Below are 21,633 nucleotides of genomic sequence, written 5' to 3'. Positions count from 1 at the left end.
TTTTATGTATACTATTAATAACAATGACATTTTATTTATACAATAATAATCGAAAATTTTTTAAATTATAAATGTTTTTAAAATATTTTTTTTACTTAGAAAATATTTAATCTATGACTCGCACCGTCGCACGGGTCTAATTACTAGTACTTGATTAAAATGATTGACAAAAAAAAAAACAGTAAATAATTAAAGGAAAAACAATAAAATAAGAAACTGCAATCTGTGTCGACACCCAAGCACACTACGAGGAGACACTGAGATGACTTTACTTTACCACATTTCTATGCAACTTTGTCTTTCAATTTCATTCATCAGATTGAAAATCCAAACTTCAAATTCAAACTAACCGAATGAACTCTCTATATCAATGAACCTCTTGCACTTTCCTCTCCACTCCTCAACCAATCACTAACACTGTAAGTTGAAATCATGCTTTTTCCACTTCTGGGTTTTGATTTTTTCATGGTTTTAAGCTTTTAGGCTATCTGGGTCTCTGTATAAACCTTAAAAATCTTACCTTTATTAATTTTGAATGTTAAAGTGAAAAAAGTTCTTATGTTGAAATTTTCTGAAACAAAAGCCATAATTACAACAGGCTATACATACATACCCTTTTGTACTTTGAAGTTTGAGGGTTTTAATTTGTCCATCAGAGTAAACAAAATTGTTTGAATTGTTATATGGATGAAATTCTGAACTTGAATCATGTGGTTTTGAGAAGTTTTTAGCATGCCTGAAACTTAGGTTATCAGGCATAGCGGCGCAGTTTGTTGTCTGTTTGCTTGTTATTTTTGTATAATCTTTGATTATATAATATTACTAATTTCTTTCATGGTAACTTGATTAATTTTAATTGATGTTCTTTCTCACTGTCATGAGTTTTGAACTAAACTAAAGATCCTATGTGTTAAATTGATGTCTTTTTTTTGGTTCAAGTATAGAATATTGTTTTAGGTTAATTGAAAGATGGAGCGCGCGAGACTTAATTCGAGGGTTCGTTGCTCTGGTTCGACTCCGTCGGAAGAATCTGCTTTGGATCTTGAAAGAAACTGTTATGGTCATTCTAATCTACCTTCGCTTAGTCCGCCAACACTCCAACCTTTTGCTTCAGCCGGACAGCATTGTGAGAGCAACGCGGCTTACTTCTCGTGGCCTAGTCGCTTGCCTGATGCTGCCGAAGAGAGAGCAAACTACTTTTTGAATCTACAAAAGGGGGTCCTACCTGAAACGCTTGGTCGTCTTCCGAAGGGTCAGCAGGCAACCACGTTACTTGAACTCATGACAATCAGAGCGTTTCACAGCAAGATACTGCGTTGTTACAGCCTTGGAACGGCTATTGGTTTTCGTATTAGACGAGGGGTGTTAACGGATATTCCTGCCATTCTGGTGTTTGTTTCCCGGAAAGTTCATAAGCAATGGCTCAGCCCAATCCAGTGTCTTCCTACTGCGCTTGAGGTACGTGGAGCTGTTCAACTTTAACCTTGTATACGTACGCGACATATATATTGGTTGTGACCGATAGTGTCTACTGCTGCAGTTAAATTAGATGTTTAATTTGTAAATCAGGGGCCTGGTGGAGTATGGTGTGATGTTGATGTGGTGGAATTCTCGTATTTCGGTGCGCCTGAGCCAGTTCCAAAAGAGCAGCACTATACAGAGATTGTGGATGACTTGCGTGGAGGTGATCCGTGCATTGGTTCGGGATCTCAGGTGCTTCTTTGCTCTCTTATTTAATGTTTCATATGAAAGCACTCACCTTGGTTACAATTAATACCATATATTTGAACCTGACCGCTTATTTCCTTAATCCAGGTGGCAAGTCAGGAGACATACGGAACTTTGGGTGCCATTGTGAGGAGCCAGACTGGTAGCCGACAAGTTGGTTTTCTCACAAACCGTCACGTAGCAGTCGATCTAGACTATCCAAATCAAAAGATGTTTCATCCTCTTCCACCCACGCTAGGGCCTGGGGTTTATCTTGGAGCGGTAGAGAGAGCGACTTCATTTATAAACGATGAGCTTTGGTATGGAATATTTGCCGGAATAAACCCAGGTAACAAAATCTTAGGAGTCTGCTTGATTTAATCTGGTCGCTTCCATTCTTCTTGGTACATATACTCATCATGCATCATGATGTGTTTCTCCTGCAGAGACGTTCGTGAGAGCTGACGGAGCATTCATTCCCTTTGCTGATGACTTCGACATGTGCACTGTCACTACCTCAGTGAGAGGTGTCGGAGATATCGGTGATGTGAAAATTATTGACCTACAGTCTCCGATTAGTAGCCTTATCGGAAAACAAGTGGTTAAAGTTGGAAGAAGTTCTGGCTTAACCACGGGAATCGTTTTGGCGTATGCTTTAGAGTACAATGACGAGAAGGGTATATGCTTTCTTACGGATTTTCTTGTTGTCGGTGAGAATCAACAAACTTTTGACCTTGAAGGAGATAGTGGAAGTCTCATCATGTTTAAAGGTGACGACGGTGAGAAGCCACGCCCAATCGGGATCATTTGGGGAGGGACTGCTAATAGGGGCCGCCTTAAGTTGAAAATCGGGCTACCTCCTGAAAATTGGACTAGTGGCGTTGATCTCGGACGTCTTCTCAATCTACTTGAACTTGATTTGATAACAAGTGATGAAGGACTTAGAGGTTTGTTCATCCTTCACCGTCATCGTCATTTTAATTTATCTGCGACTTATATACAAAGAAAATATGGAGAAATGTTTGAAAATTGTTCTTTGAACTAATAAAAATTGTCTTAAGAAAGTAGTACTAAAACCGATATTCTTTGTCTGCTGATGTTTTTTGTGTAGTGGCGGTTCAAGAACAAAGGGCTGCATCGGCGACATTTATGGGCTCTACCGTTGGCGATTCCTCAACTCCTGATGGTATGCTTCCGAAAGAAAGAGCAGAAGACAAATTTGAGCCACTTGGTCTTCAAGTCCAGTCTATTCCCTTAGGAGTTGAACCTAACAGCCAGGAAACAAAACCATCAATCATGGAGGCTGAATTCAAATTAGAAGACGGAATCAAGGTAGGCGGTCCGAGTATTGAACATCAGTTTATTCCGAGTTTCATCGGGCGATCACCCTTGCATAAAAACACGGTGCATGACAGAGCTGCGGCAAAAGAGAATTTGTCTAATTTGAGGAATGGATGCGACGAAGATTTATGTGTTTCGCTGCAGCTTGGTGATAACGAAGCCAAGAGAAGGCGTTCCGAGGCATCGACTAGTACTGAGGAGCCTTAAATGAATCAAATTATTAGCATGAGCTTGAAAGAATGACCTGTTACATAGTAAATCACCCTAGAATGTGTTGCTTATGACCATTGGGATGCTGTATTCATGATTTAGCAGCTGACAGTGGCAAATGATATCAGTGAAACTCATTATCTATGAAGTTTTAAGTGGAGTGTTGTCTTGGAGAGCCATTCAATTCTTGCAATTGTTTAGCTTTTTGGCTTATTGCTAGGACACTCTTAAAGTATTTCTAATAAAGAGATGGTCTTGTCAATTTGGGCACATGTTAAAGAATGCAAAATGCAAAAGTAGAAATTTTACATTAAAAATACAATTTTGACTTAAATTAACTTTTAGTCTCCAATTTTAATGCCAGGTTTTAAGTTCTGTGTTGTATGACTTGAATGTTAAGGTAATCATAGAGTCAAAAGATGTTGACTTTCATAAAATCAGATTCTAGTTTAAATAGAGTCAAATGACGTTGACTTTCATAAAATCAAATTCTCATTTAAATCAAGATATAGTGGATATATAAGAAGCAAAATTTCAAAGAAGCAAGAGAACAAGAATTGCTATAGATCGTGGACCAGTCTTTGCAGTGTACTATAGAGGAGAATCCAACATCTTCTCTAGAAGTTGACGTATGGCAAGAGGCTATAATGACAAGAAATTCTCTAAAATCTAACCAGACTTAACACTTAAAATTTGATGGAATTGTTGAGAAATACATGGTTTAGAGAAATACATGGTTTAACTTGAGTTTGGATTCATTTGTCGTATGGCGACCTTACACCTAAAATGTGTTATGATTTTAAGCGGCCTAAAGGTATTCCTCTGGATTGGTGGCGCTGGATTTGGTCAAAACCAATCCCTCCCTCAAAATCTAGCATGGTTTGGAAATTGTTGCATAATAAAATCCCTACGGACGATCAATGGAAAAGAAGAGGTTTTGATTTTCCCTCTCGGTGTGAGCTTTGTAACGAAGATGAGGAATCCTCTCAACCAGTGGCGGAGCCAGCGACTGGCTACCTAGGGCAGCTGCCCGGGCTCGACCGTCTCGAATCACTTCCATGGAACTCTTCTCTCCCTCAACACGATGAACAAGATGACAACTCTTTTTCACTCTCTTCACTGACTCCAATGAACTCAAAGGAGGTTTATTTCATTCTTATCTCATTAATTTCATTTTATCATAGACACCATTTCTCTATAATTAGCCTCATAACGTCTTCAAAAGTTATACACACAATAAGCTTTACATATTACTTATTTCTGTTTATATTCTTCCTGCCATGTGTTTGATGAATTGCTTTACTATATTATGTTTGTAATTGGTTATTTTTGTTCATACATTGGTCATGGCATCGGTATCGAATTGTTGTTGTTACCACAGTTTTGCATTTTGCACACTAAGTGTTTGGTAAATTGCCTCAACCAAATTTTTTTCTTTTTCGCTTCTGTTTCTTACGAATTATGGTGTTGAATTGTTCTTATTGATTGTTTCACTAACTTGACTTATGAAGGAAAGAAAAAAGTATTGAAGCAAGCTCTTTTATTCCGAAGTAATATATGCCATGAGATAATGTCGAGATTTTGAAGCAAGCTCTTTTAAATAACAAAGTGAGTTACAACTTACAAGGTTGGATTCAATTGTGTTTCAGGTCACACCAACTAGAACCAAGTAACATGTCATGATCTTTAAATATGTGACACTGTTGCTATACTCACTATTATTACTAGTTTACTATACTTCCTGAATTTATCAAATTGTGAGTTTGAAGTCATTGAACTCGCTTTTCCTTAATTAATTTAATCCTTGTGTTTTCTTTCGTTTGGGTCAGTTTGGTCCGTGAAATTACTCCAAGAAGAAATTTAATGCATTTAGAGACCAAGAAAACTTAGGACTATAGTGACAGAGTATTAGAGTGAAAGTGATAGTGAAAAAATGATTTCATAAGGAAGTGGAATTTTTAAAAGGAAATGATTGTCATTTGAAACATTTGAAGGAAATGATTTGTTGCTGCTAGCAAGGAAAGTACCTTTAGAACCTATGAATGAAGTGATTTATTAATGTTGGAGTGGTGGGTCTTTAGACTTTTGATTTGCAGTTTGCAATGAAAATAAAACTAATTTTTTAATATTATTTTATCGTTCGATTTTATAGGTTAGAGCTGCAGAGCTAAGGAAAATATTGGTGGAACTTGGGCCAGTATGTCATATTGCTTATTTTATAATTGTCGAAAGTTTATTTTTTAAGGTACCCTTTCCTTGAACCAGGTGCTTTCATGATTGACTAATGGTAGTTTGTAGAGTCATGGATGTTATTTCATATCAGATATGTCATAAAATAGATTGCTAAATTTTGCAGAGTTAAATTTTTTGCTAGTTTGTTGGGGTTTGTCGTGATTCATGTCATAGTATTTTTGTTCTAATGAATTTGTTGGGTTTGTCATATGAGTTGTAACTTACTAACATCTAATAGGAGCCAAAATTTCATAAATGAGTTTTGAATTTAAAGTAGCAAGCCAGCTTAAAAATATTTTCACTCGCATGTTGAAGAGATAACAAATTGAATCTCACCATATTTGCTTCCCTTTTACGGTCTTCTATCTTTAATTATTTTTGGTCTGGTTATAGTTGTATCTTATTTCTAGCTTGTTGAATAGCTGGGGACATGGATCATTGTTTTAATTTGCCAGATATTGGTCCTCTACACTAGAAGGTCTTTTGGATCATGTAATTTAATGTGCTCCAAATGGAGTTTGTTACTATATTTTGTTCATACATATATGATTTTTATGTCACTGATAAATCTCTATTGTAAGTTAATTGATTAAGGGATTTTGTGCTCCTATGTAAATTAGGTTTGATTTTGTTATTATTGCCCAGACTTTATAATTTTTCTGGCTCCGCCACTGCTCTCAACACTTGTTCTTTTCTTGCAAGTTTGCCTCTCGGATTTGGACTTGGGTTAGATCTATGCTTCAGCTTAGCGCTCCTATTCTTTGTTGGGAAGATGTGAAGAAAATTTTCAGCAAGACAGCTTCGGGACAATGTAAAACCTTACATTGTGCAACTGTTATTTTCGTTCTTAACGCCATTTGGGAGACTCGAAACAAGGTTAGATTCCAGAACATTGGAATTAATTTTTCTTATTCCATCTCTAGTATTTTGGATAGTGTCTCTTTAGCTGGGAACAATGCGGCTGGTTCGTATTTGGATATGCAGGATTTTATGCTCCTTAAAAGTTTTCGTGTTTCGATTCGACCTCCCAAAGCTCCTCAGATCCTTGAGGTTTTGTGGAAACCCCCTCCTAGGAGCTGGATAAAAATCAATTGTGACGGGGCGTCGGTTTCTCCCTCTGGTAACTCTGCTTGTGGTGGGATTGTGCGTAATAGTGAGGGCGGTTTCCTTGGTGCGTATGCCATTCGGTTGGGCCTTTCTTCTTCGCTCATTGCCGAACTCTTTGGTGCGATTTTTGCAATTGAATTCGCCCATGAGAAGAATTGGAAGTCTCTTTGGTTGGAAACGGATTCTATGGCGGTTGTCAAGGCGTTCAAGTCTCCGTTTTTGGTTCCGTGGCATATTCGGAACCGTTGGGTTAATTGTATAAATTTAGTTTCCTCTTGGAATTTTATAGTTTCTCATATATATATAGGGAAGACAACAGTTGTGCTGATGCTTTTGCTAACCTAGGTCTTAGCTTAATTGATCCTACTTACTATTCTTCCATCCCTACAAATATTCGTGCAGATTTTGTAAAGAATCGGCTTGGCTTGCCATTCTTTAGATTCGTTTTCTCTTGATAGGGTTTCGGTTTATGTCCCCCTATCGTTTTTGTAACAATCTTCTTTCTTTCAATATAAGCTTCATTTAAAAAAAAAACTTGTAGCTAAGGATTTTAGACAAAACAAAAGAATATAAGTTTCTTTGTCACCTTTTCACATCTTACAAGAATAACCTCTATCTATTAGGGAACTCATTTCACTTGTCACTATATATATAATTTAGAGATACACCAAATGAAATTCTTTTTTAAATAGTAATTTAAAAGAAGAAAACTATATTGAACAATCTGAAGGATTTGAGGTTCATGAATAAAAAACAAAACTTTTCCAGTTATATAAGTTTTTGTATGATATTAAACAAGCTCTTAAACAATAATATGAATATTTTGACAAATTACATACCCAAGCTCGACCTAAGTCGGCTTGATATATAGATGGGCCACTCATAGTTTTTATTAATATTTTTCTACATATTTGTAAAAATTTTATACCTCTTGGGAAACACCTCTACTATATTAACACTGGAAAGATGTGAAACTTGTCCAATGTGGAATTCAATAAAAAAATTTAGTTCACTATCCACAACTTGAACACATGTTTTGGCAAGTGCTCCAACATTAAATGTTCCAACAATCTCCCACTTGAATTAATTTTTTTTTAGAAGTAGCATCAAACACTTCTATAATCAGTACATTAAAAAATATGTTGACGAACTTTAACCTTAGCATAACGAATAAGATTAAGATTTAACATGAGTGATTGTAGTCTTGAACTCTATCTCTAACTTCATACCCTCGTGCAACTTTTTCTTATGGCGCATTCTCAAAAAGTACGTGCTATAATGACCATGCATGTCTATCCTAGTTTAGTGAATATTTTAGGAAACTATGTCTAAGATTTCATAAGAAGTGGTTCCACTTCCGCATTCACAAAGGCAAGTGTATCAAGAGTACTAATGTAGTTAGGTATTCTACTAAACATAAAGTATAGATCTCATAAAGAGTTTTTATTACCTCAACATCTTGTCGCTTCAAGAATCATGTTTAATAGCATGCTCTTTTTCATATCACTTCAAAATTTGTTATTATCCATTGAACCTAACTTTTGGATCTCTAACCTTTTAGGTCGGGTTACCAATCTGACTGAATCATTGATCTTGTGGCAATAATCTCATCCTCTTTTATGTGTTTTTGACATTCTCTTTAGCTAATCTTTATGTCAAAGTGTCAACTAAGTTTTTAACACTGTGTACATGTTCCATTAAAACAACTCTCTTAAAGATTCACTCTCTAACAATGGTGTGCTTAAGACAGCTTGATCGTTTGTTATAGTTGTAGTAACAATTCTCAACTTTTGTGATATTCAAGGTACTATCACAATGGATCAAGACATTAAACATCAATTTTTCCTACAAGAAAATCTCTGTTAGGAATCAAATCAACCAATTTTCCATTTGACTAGCAATTGCAAGAGATGCAATCTCATATTCCATCTTGAATTGAGAGAAAATCGTTTATTTCTTAGAATTTCAAGAGATTGCTCGTCAACTATGATGAAAACGTTATCAAAAGTTGCTTTAGAATCATCTGAGACTATGTTCCAATCAACATTACCTTACTCTTAAGGACAACGATAAACTTTTGATAATGTAATATAAGTTTCATGGTCTTTTAATGTACCTCATGACTCTCTAAATAATGTATTAATGTTTATATTGTATTTTACTAGTAAATATGCACAACAATCTAATAACATAAACAATTTTAGATCTAGTACAATCAATGGCATACATGAGGGTGCAAATAATGTTTGCATATTCAATTTGTCATACGTTAGCGCCGATGTTTTTGAAGAGTTTAACACTTAGATCATATGGAATGCAAGTGGGTTTACATTTAGAATATATATATATATATATATATATATATATATATATATATATATATATATATAAAAGATAATTTCAGCGTAGTTAGACTTATATAAAGAAATCCACGTATCTGATCTAGTAATCTTAATACCAAGGATTACACTCGCTTCTCCGAGATCTTTCATATCGAACTTGTTACACAACAATGATTTCATGTTATTTACTATATGAATGTTTAAATCAAATATGATTAAGTCGTCTACATGGAGACATATGGCAATACAAACTCCATTTTCACACATGTAATAAACCCATTTGTCACTTTGATTCACTTTAAACTCATTCGATATAATCAATTGTCAAACTCTTTATATCGTTGTTTAAGATATTATTTAAGACCATACAAAGACTTATCTAACGTGTAGACTTTAAGTTCTTGTCCATGAAGCCTAAAACCTTCAAGTTTTCCATTTAAAATTCTACTTTCAAATCACCATTTAAAAAGACAGCTTTAGCATCTATATGATGTACCTCTAAGTTATAAAGATCCGTAAATGAAATAAATATTCTAATGGATGTTATTATTTTAACAGGGAAAAGGTGTCAAAGAAATCTATATTATATCTTTGTCTAAAACCTTTGGCTATAAAGTGATCCTTGTATTTCTCAATAGTTCCATCAAGTTTTAGTTTGTTTTTAAAATCCATTTACCGCCTATAGGTTTGAAGCTAAGACGTAAGTTTACTAAGTGATGGGGCTTGTTATAATCTAGAGAATCCATCTCGTTATTTATGGTTTATCGCCATAAGTCAACGTCCAAATAAGACATAACTTCTTGGAGGTTTGTAGGATCCTTCTCTAGGGTATAGGGTGCAAAGTTGGGTTTATAATCTTTAACAATGTTTGTTCTATTGCTTATTTGAGGATCTACTTAATCTTGTTTGATGCTTTAATTTCTCTTGATCACATAAATGTTAGTTGATACAATGCTCCCATTATTTCTTGATTTAAAAAAGGAATATGGTTTCATGAAAGTTAATATCGTTTAACTTTATGATCATCATACACTACTACAAGTAATATATTTTATGACAAAGCTTTCACTTCACTCAATAAATAACTTATGTATTAACCTTGGGTGCGCCAATTTTTTATTTTTTTTAAATTACAATTTATCCCCTCACTTTCTAGGCACAACTGAGGGCCAAACAAACTAAGGGATATGAATCTCATCAACTATAGTTTATGTTTTATATTTCATAATAGCGCCATTCTTTTTTATTTTATTTTTTATTTAAATGTTAAATCGTCTATTCCTTTAGTTAAGCTACCAACCAGGGGAATGAATACTCAATGTTGCCTATAAGATCATTCGTTCATTAAGTTTTGGCCTAACCTAACTCATCTGATGTTGTTCCGAACTCGTAAACATCATTTTCTGAAATGCATTACAAGACAGAAAAATCTTTTAAGGTTTCTTAATTAGTTAGAAAAATTTTCAAGGTTGTGTTATTGTTGTTATATTCATTCATTAAAGAAATTAATTTTATCCATTTTGAACAAACTAGTTTTTCTGCTATTGTAATCTATCTCACGAAAATTACATTGTTGTTGATTCATTTTTTGTAATCCATTTTTATATTTGGGAATAATTTTTCAATGTTGTCATCCAAGACAAAAATTTAATGATTTAATTATTTGCTTTACTAACAACATTGGGAAGTATATGCCTAACCATACTTAGAAATATTGTAACCCCAAAAGAAAATGGTGGATGATAAAAACTTTTAAGTGATATTCCTTATAGTTCACAATTTTCTCTTTAGAGCTGTAATATAAGTAATTTATTCACTTGAATGGGCTGATAACCGAGTGAAAAAATCATTTTTTAAAATTATTTAAAAAATAGATAACTTATTGCCTCAGTGTTGATATATATTTGAGAGAAAAAGTGACATCGTTTTGATAATAAACAAATCTTTGTCGTCCATGATTATCAACGTCAAGACATTCCCAACCCATGAATCCAAAAAAAAATAGCGATCCACGTGAAACCCTCACACTAGCCAATCAAAACGTAGACGCCACAAATATATATATCTTAGATGCTACGTTGTGAATAACATACATTTACAATGAAAACATTAAGAATGAAAAAGTTAAACTTAAAGAAATATGGAAACAATCTCTGAGATGGATTGTGTACTGGTAAAAAAATACAGGTGTGCATGGTAACCTTACAAGGGTAGGGGATACTCAAAAGCCTTAGTAGGTTTATAACGACGATGACATGGCCGTGACAACAAGAAACCCTATGTGGTGACATTTACGATGTTTATAGTGGTATGAGAAAGACAACTCATGTGAGGTGAGAGACTCTGTATGTAAACATTGTGCTTATGGTGTTATGATTTGTCTTTCTCCCGTTAGGGAAGATGTATTTATAGAGGCCTTTGGGCCTAGGTTTCCTTGGAAATGATAACAACCGATTATTCAATGGCGGGTCGTTGAACCCCTACATTATAGAAGGACGTGGATCATCTATTGACCCTGGTTACACTCTGACCAAAAAACACATTTCTCCATGTTTCACATAATTGGGCGAGTGAGAGGCCCTTATGGCGAGACGATTCCCCTTCTAAGGGCTATAGCCCTCTCTCCATTAGGCGATCCTTTTACAAATATAACATTATACAGTCTCAAGCACAAGGGCTTTGACAAAAGGGGGAAGTGCTTTAAACTATAGAACATTGGAGCGTTCTGAGGCCCTAAGTTCTTTGGTAATACGATATAATGCACTAGTGTGGCTAAGCTTTGAGTTCCTCAAGCAAAGTTATATGGAGTTTGACTAATGAGACTTATAAGTCCCTCAGGCGAGGCGTAATATCTCCCAGACATAACTTCTATCAAGCCCTTAGAAAGACTTAAGACCAAGTCTCTTAGACTAGACTTCAGTCATGCCTTTTCACAAAATTTATACGTTTGGTCCTGCCCGAGTCTCTTAGGCGAGGAGTTTAGATAGCCTAGAAAATCCCGGTCTATCAAGCAAAGTTATATGAAGCCTGGCTGATGAGACTTATAAGTGCCTCACCCGAGGTGTTGGTCCTCTCAGACAGGACTTCTATCAAGCATTCAGACAAGACTTAAAACTAAGCCTCTTAACCTAGACTTCAATCGCGCCTTTTAGGGTGAGATTTATATGTTTGGTCCTACCCGAGTCTCTCAGACAGAGAGTTTATATAATTTATTCGTATTACCCTGAAGGGCGACAAAAATCTTCATTATGAAGTTCAGCATACAAAATATTGTCTTAAGAGGCGACAAGGATCTTAGTTATGAAGTCCAACATGCAAAATATTGTCTTAAGAGGTGGTAAGAAACTAAGATTCTTCGCTATGAAGTTCAATATGCAAAGTATTACCTTAAGAGGCGACAAAGATCTTCCTTATGAAGTCTAGCGTACAAAATATTACCTTGATACAAGACCGAGATCCATGCTTTTGAGAATGAGAAGTCCAAATTCTAATAACTACCATGTGTGAGTTTACTATAAAACCACATCAATCCTAAAATCTTTGACATTCCTACACATTATGGGACTGTCATGTTTTATATTTTTAACAAGTAAAAATCTAAATATGATTCTTACATTGAAATTTATTATCTATCTCTTTTTTACTAAGTGTATTAAAAACATAAATTACTTTATCTTCAATTCATTTAAAATTATTTTTTGTGCTAAAACTATCCAACCCGACACATGATTTTCAAGGTCAAGGAATATGGGTGGGAATAGGCCAGGCCGGCCTACAGGGGCCTACGGCCCAGCCTACATAGGCCTAGGCCAGGCCAGGCCTATTTAATAAATAGGTCAGGCTTAGGCTTTTTTAAAAGCCTATTTCATTAAATAGGCCAGGCTTAGGCTACTAAAAAAGCCTATGAAGCCTTATAGGCCGGCCTATATTTTCATATATATTAAAGATATGTTAAATAAGTTGGTCCATGTATGCATATATTAGAAGAAAAAAAATGCTAAATAGGTCCACTTATATATATAACAAATGCTAAATAGGTCCACTTATATATGTATATATAGGTCGACCTACCAGACTTCTTAAATTATATAAATTAATTGAAAACTTTAATGAGATACAGACTTTTTATATAGGCTTTCAGGCCAGGCCAGACTTTTAAAAAGGCCAGGCCAGGCCAAAAAACCGAGCCTATGATAGGCCTTAGGCCAGACTTAGGCCTTCTAAGTTTATCGTAGGCCAGACTCAGGTCTTCTAAAGCCTAGCCTAGCTTATTTCCACCCCTATCAAGGAATCCAATTGACCCATGAAGCTTGAATAGTCCGGACCCGACCCGCTTCACTACCATCCGACTCCGTAACATAACAAAGGGGTAATAAATAATAATACCAAGCACTATCGTTCTTTCTTCTTATCTCGGATTCACTCCAAGATTCAAACACTATTCACACTTCGCTCCAGCTAGGGTTTACCGAGGGTTTCGCACTCTCTCTCTCCGACAATGGCGAAACCTGGCAGAGCTCGCCGCTCACCACCGTCGGGTTCCGTCTCCGGATCTTCCTCTCTCTCCTCTTCCTCTCGCTCCTCTTCTCGCTCCCGTTCTCGCTCCAGATCCTTCTCTTCCTCCTCCTCCCGCAGTTCCAAGAGCCGCAGCCGGAGTCCTCCTCCTCAGAGACGGAAAAGGTAGCCTCCGATTCTCTTTTAATCTTTTCCAATTGGTTGAAATATTGAATCCGCGAAGTCAATGTTTTACAATTTGTGCATTTGAAACTCTTATTGTGATTTTGATCTTTGAAACTCTTGTTGTAAAAATGGTTAATCAGTATATACATTGTATAGCTTCTTTCAATTGTACAGACTGCAAGAATCGCAGTTCATTTGGTTAAGTAATTTGTAGGAGTAATTTTCATTTTGCTGATTTTGCTTCGGTTTATGCTTGATTATGTGGCTAATTTGTAAAACAGATTGATACGGTAGTATTTTTTTCTTTGCTGTTCTGTAGTTCCACTGAACCAGCTAGGCGAGGTCGATCTCCTGCTCTTCCTCCCCCTCCCCTGTCTAAGAGAACTTCTCCTCCCCCAAGGTAGAGTGCTTTCAAATTTGCTATTTCAGTCATATAATTTTTCCTACGATACTTGTATATGTATATGTCACTCATGAAGACGGAGACTAGGGGTTTTAATTTCAACTTTCTAATAATATTTTTCATATGCCATGCCATATCTTGATGGAAATATGAAAAATTTCCTTTATTTTTGGCTTTTTATCTACCGTATATTGACGCTTGTGGAAGTTAGCATGATATTCTTGCTAGGAAATAAGATACACATTAGTAGTGAAACACCACATTAGCCAATTTATACCATGTCTGGTGTAAAAAGTCTACTCTATATTGAGTTCATCACTAACTAACGATATATGTGGAGAATGACTAGCGAGTTTTGAATGTCTTTTTTAGAAATATAGATTATACACTGATTTTCAAGCTGAGATACTGCATGGGATTGCAAGAGGAGTAAAAGATTGTAAAATTTGAGATCACGAGACAAAGATTATGAATTTTAAACATAAAAATATGACAATGAAATTATTTAATTAATGAGTATAGTAATGATGCTTTAAAATTTTTAATTTTATATTTGAATGTATTTATAGTAGAAGGGATATAATAGAACATTAAAGCCAAAGATCCATTACAAAGTTTATGCACAATTGGGAAATAATATGTTTGCTAGAGATATAAAACTTAGGCAATCCTTACCTGTGGTAGAGAACTCTAAGAGCTTCAAACCAAGACTTTGGACAAGGAAGAATGAGGGCTGATGGGTCTGTTGAATGTTAGATGAGGGATGACTAATAAAGTTAGCTCATTGAAGAAAAGGGTTAATTATTTTATTTTTCAAAAGTCCAAGCTGGACTGCACAACCCAAATTGGTGTTTGCTCATAGGTTCAGAACTTTAGAACACTTCGATCCAATGTGTCTAATTTCATCCAGCGATCCCATTAGTTTATGACTCTACAATCTGTAAGTATCATGAATAGTAGCGAACATTGGGTTGATACGGTTCCGCTACTCAATAGTGTTATAGATACTTTAGCTACTATTTGACAACGTTTTGTTCTAAATAGTGTATCGCAGTCGCAGAACAATAGTGGTTTGTCTAAATTCCGTTTGCTGTAGGGCCACCTTAGCTGCTATTTAACAACACAGGATAAGGACAGGATTGGGAATCTGGGATGAGCTTGTTCCCAAATTTGACAATACTGAATATACATGGGTTAAATTTGTTACAGGGTGTTAACTTGTTTTTAGAATTTTCAGTGCATGACTTTTTTTCATCTCCCACTTCATATATTTTTTAGATTAAATTAATCATGCTTAGGAAGTCTGCCTTCTAAATAATTGACAACTTCTACCTTTGCTGTGTTTACTTCTTATGCCTAATCTCAGGAAACCTTCTCCTGTACGCGAGTCTCTTGTTCTGCACGTTGAAAAACTCAGCAGGAACGTCAATGAAGGCCATTTGAAAGAAATTTTCAGTATGTTAACCTCTTTCAACTTCTGCTTTCGTCTTAAACTGTAAATAGAGACACCTATTTCATCTCAAACCAGTGTCTTATGTTGCTTTTTATCATTTACACTTCAATATCAGTATTCATATTATTAACTAAGCGCAGTTTCTATATATCTATGCATACATTCTATCAATAATTGAGAGAGCTTTTTTAGTGGCCTCTAGAAGCTTGTACCAGTAACTGGAAGAGAACTTTAACTGATCCTATATCTTAAGCAGCTCATATTCTCTTTTTGTAACCTCTTTTCAGGTAATTTTGGTGAGGTTGTAAGTGTGGAGTTGGTGATGGATAGAGCTGTAAGTTTGCATTTAATTTGGCATGATATCTCTAGAAGAATGAAATGCAAACTTTAATGCATATTTTTCCATTTTTAAATTTCCAGGTTAATCTTCCAAAAGGATATGGGTATGTGCATTTCAAGACAAGAGGGGAAGCCGAAAAAGCATTAAATTTCATGGATGGTGTAGGTTGCTATTGACCTTGTAGGGTTAATTTCCACCAATAAGATTGCTTGCTGCTGTAATTTGGAAATTGATGCCTTCGTTTTTTTGTTATGTAGGCCCAAATAGATGGCAATGTCATTAAGGCAAGATTTACTCTACCTCCAAGACAGAAAGTTTCACCACCCCCAAAAGCTTCTGCTGTTGCTCCAAAGAGAGATGCACCTAGGACTGACAACGCTGGTGCAGATGTTGAAAAAGATGGGCCAAAGCGTCCAAGAGAATGTATATGTTTGATTTTTTGTGCAAAATTTTTGTTTTGTATTTCTTTATCACATTGGTGGTTTTTATTTTGGTATTGAACTAATAATTCATGATAACAGCTCCTCCTAGGAGAAAACTTCCTCCCTCACCACGAAGAAGATCTCCTGTGCCTCGAAGAGCTGGATCTCCAAGACGAATTGAATCTCCTCGACGCCGTGCAGATTCTCCTGTCCGTCGTCGATTAGATTCTCCTTATCGCCGTGGAGCTGGAGACACACCTCCTAGGAGGAGACCTGTGTCTCCTGGAAGAGGCCGTTCTCCATCTCCCCCACCTAGGCGTCTGAGATCCCCTGCAAGGTTGGTTTGTGATTCCAAGCATGCTTTTTAGTAACAACTTCATTATCAAGTTGACTCATTTAATTATCATTTTTGTAGAGTTTCACCTCGAAGAATGCGTGGAAGCCCGGGCCCAGGCCGGAGACGTACGCCTCCTCCGCCTCCAAGACGCCGGTAAGCTTATTTTGAGTGCTTATCTTCCTCGACTATTTTGCAACTTCATTTTATCACACATGCCATTGATTGACTGTTGAAAGAATGAACATTTTCCTCTAGTTCACCTCCCAGACGAGCCCGTAGTCCTCCTAGAAGATCTCCTGTTGGCCGTAGGCGTAGTCGCTCTCCAATACGTAGATCTGCACGCTCTCGCTCAAGATCGTTCTCACCTCGCAGGTAATTACATTACATGCCATATCTCAGTTATCTAAAATTAATTTGTTTTTGTGCATAATATTTTGATAGAAGTATAATAAACAAGGGATGGCAATCGACATGTGAACATATTATGCTTGGATCCGAGGGGTTTTGTAGTTATCCAGAATGCGGCATTCCTTTGAATGGTCATGTATGCAGTCCTCTATCAAGGTTTACTAGATGCAGGACTGAATATTTTATAAAATTAAAAATGAATTTGTTACGGGAAAAAATATTGGCAGGAGAGTTGGGTATCACTTTGAATGTACAGAAACATTGTAATGTATATATATGCATCCAAAATTACATGCGAAGTTATAATATTTTTGTTTCTGCATTCCTAGTCATGTTTTGATTTATTGAACTTTGAGTGCTAACACTTTCCCACATAAAATTAATTATTGACAGAGGTCGGCCACCTGTGAGACGGGGAAGGTCATCATCTTACTCTGATTCACCAAGTCCTCGCAAGGTTTGTGTCTCTTATTTGGTGTAGATAGTATTATTTTTTACACTGTCAATAAATCTGTCTTTCGTAACTTTTGATAGGTATCCCGGAGATCAAAGAGTCGCAGTCCAAGAAGGTAATGTGTACAGTTTTTTATATAATGGTTTTTATGTCTAATCTTTTTTATTATCCTTTCGATTTTTCGTGGTGAAGGTTAACATGATGAAGTTAATAATAGAAAAGTGAGAAACATTCTACCAAATGGAGTATATTATTACAATCGAATTTATATTAGTACAAATAGGTTGTAGGAAGTCACTAATCGAATATCTATCAGTTAAATCATACTTAATTAATATATATAAGTCATAGGAAATCACTAATCGAAGAACCAGCGGTTAAACCAATAGATAAATCACACTAATAAGTATAAATAAGTCTTATAAATAAGCCCTAAAAAAATTAAACCATGAAAATATAAATAGGTTAATTTTATTAAAACAATGGTTATTTTTGTAGTTCACCATGGAGTAATAGATGTAGTTCACCATGTTAGCCTTCACTTTTATTTATATTCACCGACATGTTTTCTTCTATCATGCTTACAAGCTCCGATAGAAGATTATGATTCATCTATCATATTTTTTAACTTGTTTAAGAGTGTAGTCATTATGACCTTAAACAATATTATGGTAAGATTTGAGGTTGTTTTGAAGAATTTCTACTGGTGATTCTCCTTTTTGGAAAACATTTAAATATATTATGGAAATGGAACACTGCTATTTAAAGCTTGAAAGTTTTAAAGACCAAATGCAATTGGATTTGGATCCTCTCCACTCTTTTTTCTCCATTTTCTAGTCTCTAAGATTTGGTTCATCTTCACTTTTTCCCTCCCATTTCTCTCTCTTACACTTTATCTCTCATTTAAACTCACTCTCTAACTGGAATTTTCCACATAACTTGAGTGCTTCAAACAGGACAAGGATGCATTTTAGTAAACATTCATATGCTTAGAATTGATATCATATATCCAGCGGCTTTTGAACGAGATTTCCATATCAAATGCAGTTATATTATACCAGAATTTATTTTTCTTTCTTAAATTAAGGACATTAGAAAATGTTTTTAAAAATGAATTAAGTGTGACTCAAGTATTTTTTGATAGTTTATCATGGTGCTCTTCTGATTTTTTTTTTTAATAAAAAATATCAAAATATATACTTAGTCTTCCTTGCTAAAATCCAACTTCCAAATATATTTAGGTATATTTGAATTGGTGCGACATAGAGTGGAATAAAGTAGAGGAATGAAATGAAGCACAAGATTCTAAGAAGTGGATGTTATCTTATTTTAATCAATTCCATTCCATCTTATTGATCTGCTAGGAATTGTGTTTAATTTAATTTGTGGTTTTATTGATCTGCTTCGTCATCTTGATTCTTTACTAATATTAATTTGCCTCTAATTCAGGCCTTTGAAAGGAAGAGCTAGTAGCAACAGTAGCAGCAGCAGTTCACCACCCCCAGCCCGCAAACCATAGATAATTCCTGTATATCTGTTTCCTCTGATAAATTTTATCAGGATTCTGTACCAGCAACATTGTTACATCTTATGGTTGTGTATTGTCTAACATGTTTACATATTAGCTATTCAAGTAGTTTGGGAACTCAGTTACATTATTCTGCATTTGTGTTTTGATTTTAGCATTGCTGTTTTGCTCTGAAATACAAATTTGGAAATGATATTTTTAGCCCCTTGCATCCAGAACAGTTACAATTGTTAATTGTTTGAATCTCTTTTAGAAATTCAGTGGAATTTTATTTAACTGATAATTTTAGAGTGCAAATAAGGTGTATGGTGTATGGATTTATTTATATATTATATTTTTATCAACAGTTTCTATGAATTAGTACGAATTATCAAATTGAGGTCTGATTAAATTTTAAATGTTACTATATTAATCATAAGTTCGAGGGGTCCATATTTTACAAGGATAAATTATTTGACGGGTCTCTATTTTGCACTAATAATTTCGAACATAAACAAATATGAATTGTTAGCAGTACTAAAAATATACTAAAAAAAATATTAATTGTTAGAAGTATATTAAAAATATGCGAATGATGGAGTTAAATCAAGTCATGTCATATTGGATCAAATAGTCATATGTTGCACCAAAAATAGAAGATGTCATTATAAAATATTTGTATACACAAAAATAGAAGTGCATCTCTCTTGTAGTCATATGTTGCACCAAAAATAGAAGATGTCATTGTAAAATAGAAGTGCATCTCTCTTAATATTAAAATATATGTATACACAAAAATATTTTATTTAACATTATTCTTTCAAAACTTCTTAGGAACAAAATTTGAAAAAGGAAAAATAGTTTTAACTTTTATAACTAATCATGGTTACGTAGATAATCAATTATGGAGCATAATTATGGTGCGTAACTGAACAAATTTTCTCTAAAAGTCTTTTGAATAATCAATTATAGACATTCCATAATTTTTTTTTTTTATAGGCAAAGTTAATTATATTAATTAAATGTTGTGAGTACTAGAGGTACTTACAGCACAAGAGTTATAAGAAGTACAGAATCAATTACACAGAATGAAGCACATCCAAAGGTGCTTGTAGCCAAGAGTAGAAAGAAATAAAATGTTGTCTAGTCGACCCAATCATAAGCCAAATCCAAGAAACCATTTTAATCGACACAATAACGTCATCTAAAACAATACCAATGTTGTCAAAGATGAGGTTGTTTCTTGAATTCCACAGTGACCACACCGTTGCTAACCAAATAAGACATAATTTCTTATCTTTTATCCTTCCATGAAGCCCCTGAATGTATTGAGATAGATGTTCTGCACCAGCCAGCCCCCCCACCATCTTGATGTCCAGCCACAGCAAAATATTATCCCAGACAGCTTTAGAAAATGGGCAGAGAAAGAATAGATGGGCCGAGTTTTCGTGATCCGACAAACACAAACTGCACAGTTTGTCTTCCTCGTTGTGAATAATATTCCTCTTCAGCAGCTGGTCTTTCGTCGGCAATCTGTTTAACATAAACCTCCAGCCAAACACCTTAATACGAGACGGAACCTCTGAGCACCAAAATCTGTTAATAGCTTCAAGAAAGGTTGAGTCTACAACAGCTTCTAAATTTGTTTCCCGCATACAAGAAGAACAACTTTTAACCGTGAATTTGCCGTCTGGACTTTTCCACCATTTGAACGTATCCTCCATGCCATCCTCGGGCCTCACCCCCCCCCCCCCCCCCAATAGTTCCAGGAGTTCCAAAGCCTCCAACATCGCACCCAGATATTCCAGCATAACATCTGAATCCACCTGAAAGTTCCACGACCAATCCTGCCCCACTCGAGCACCCATCTCCCTGATGCTACCTTGCGGTTTCCTGGATAAACTAAATAACAGAGGAAACAGATTTTTTAAAGGAGTCCCTCCAAACCATCTTCCCAACCAAAACAGAATATTTTTTCCATCACCTAGTTTGAAGCTTACATTACCTGCAAAATAATCAAAATCGTTAGTTTTTGACATGCTTGCCACCATCATGTCCCTCCACCATATAGAAACATTTTTTCCCGCCCTATAGTCCGCACCCGCTATCACAGCTTTTCTAACATCACCATATCTTGATTCAAGGATTCTCTTCCACAAAGATGCCCCCTCATTCATGATCCTCCACTTCCATTTGGATAATAATGCATTATTGAAATGACCAATATGTTTGATACCCAAACCCCCTTCCGCTTTAGGTTTACAGATGTTGTGCCAACTCACCCAATTTATACATCTTTTGTCTACACTCCCTCCCCATAAGAAGTGACTTTGAATACCAATGATTTCTTTTATGATTTTTACATGCGCTTTATAGAACGACATCGTGTATATCGGAATGCTGGAAAGAACCGCGTTAAGAAGAGTCACTCTGCCTCCAATGGATAACGTCCTTGACTTCCAACAAGACAGCTTGTTCTTTAAGCCCTTCAGAACCATTTTCCACGAAACACACAACCTGGGATTAAGGCCAACTTGAATACCAAGGAACTTGAATGGTAGTTTCTCCCTACTGCAGCATAGAAAGTGAGATGCTGTTTCTAAGAAACTCTCAGCCACGTTAACACCCATCACCTTGCTCTTATGGAAATTCACCTTTAGACCCGACAGTAATTCAAAGCCCCTGAAAAT

The 21,633-nt window shown here is 35.5% G+C and overlaps 2 protein-coding genes across 3 annotated transcripts; both read left to right on the top strand.

Annotated features, from left to right (window-relative positions):
* Window positions 1-209: 209 nt before the first annotated feature.
* Window positions 210-3,520, top strand: LOC131625145 (protein NARROW LEAF 1). Of its 2 annotated transcripts, none has more exons than XM_058896041.1 (6): window positions 210-419; window positions 945-1,458; window positions 1,570-1,713; window positions 1,816-2,056; window positions 2,154-2,654; window positions 2,819-3,520. In XM_058896041.1, exons 2-6 carry the CDS (start codon window positions 970-972, stop codon window positions 3,253-3,255), a joined length of 1,812 nt encoding a protein of 603 aa, XP_058752024.1. In that variant the 5' UTR covers window positions 210-419; window positions 945-969; the 3' UTR covers window positions 3,256-3,520. The 2 variants fall into 2 exon arrangements, with proteins under 2 accessions (XP_058752024.1, XP_058752025.1); XM_058896042.1 differs by having other exon boundaries at window positions 940-1,458.
* Window positions 3,521-13,338: 9,818 nt separating this feature from the next.
* Window positions 13,339-19,165, top strand: LOC131625144 (serine/arginine-rich splicing factor SR45). The gene is made up of 12 exons (XM_058896040.1): window positions 13,339-13,619; window positions 13,939-14,019; window positions 15,389-15,477; window positions 15,763-15,809; window positions 15,896-15,976; window positions 16,073-16,238; window positions 16,337-16,574; window positions 16,653-16,727; window positions 16,830-16,946; window positions 17,376-17,439; window positions 17,517-17,551; window positions 18,886-19,165. Exons 1-12 carry the CDS (start codon window positions 13,438-13,440, stop codon window positions 18,953-18,955), a joined length of 1,245 nt encoding a protein of 414 aa, XP_058752023.1. The 5' UTR covers window positions 13,339-13,437; the 3' UTR covers window positions 18,956-19,165.
* Window positions 19,166-21,633: the final 2,468 nt, after the last annotated feature.

This window comes from Vicia villosa, unplaced genomic scaffold, assembly GCF_029867415.1.
Source record: "Vicia villosa cultivar HV-30 ecotype Madison, WI unplaced genomic scaffold, Vvil1.0 ctg.000189F_1_1, whole genome shotgun sequence".
Taxonomy (NCBI): domain Eukaryota; kingdom Viridiplantae; phylum Streptophyta; class Magnoliopsida; order Fabales; family Fabaceae; genus Vicia; species Vicia villosa.
This window is presented reverse-complemented; position numbering and strand designations above follow the sequence as displayed.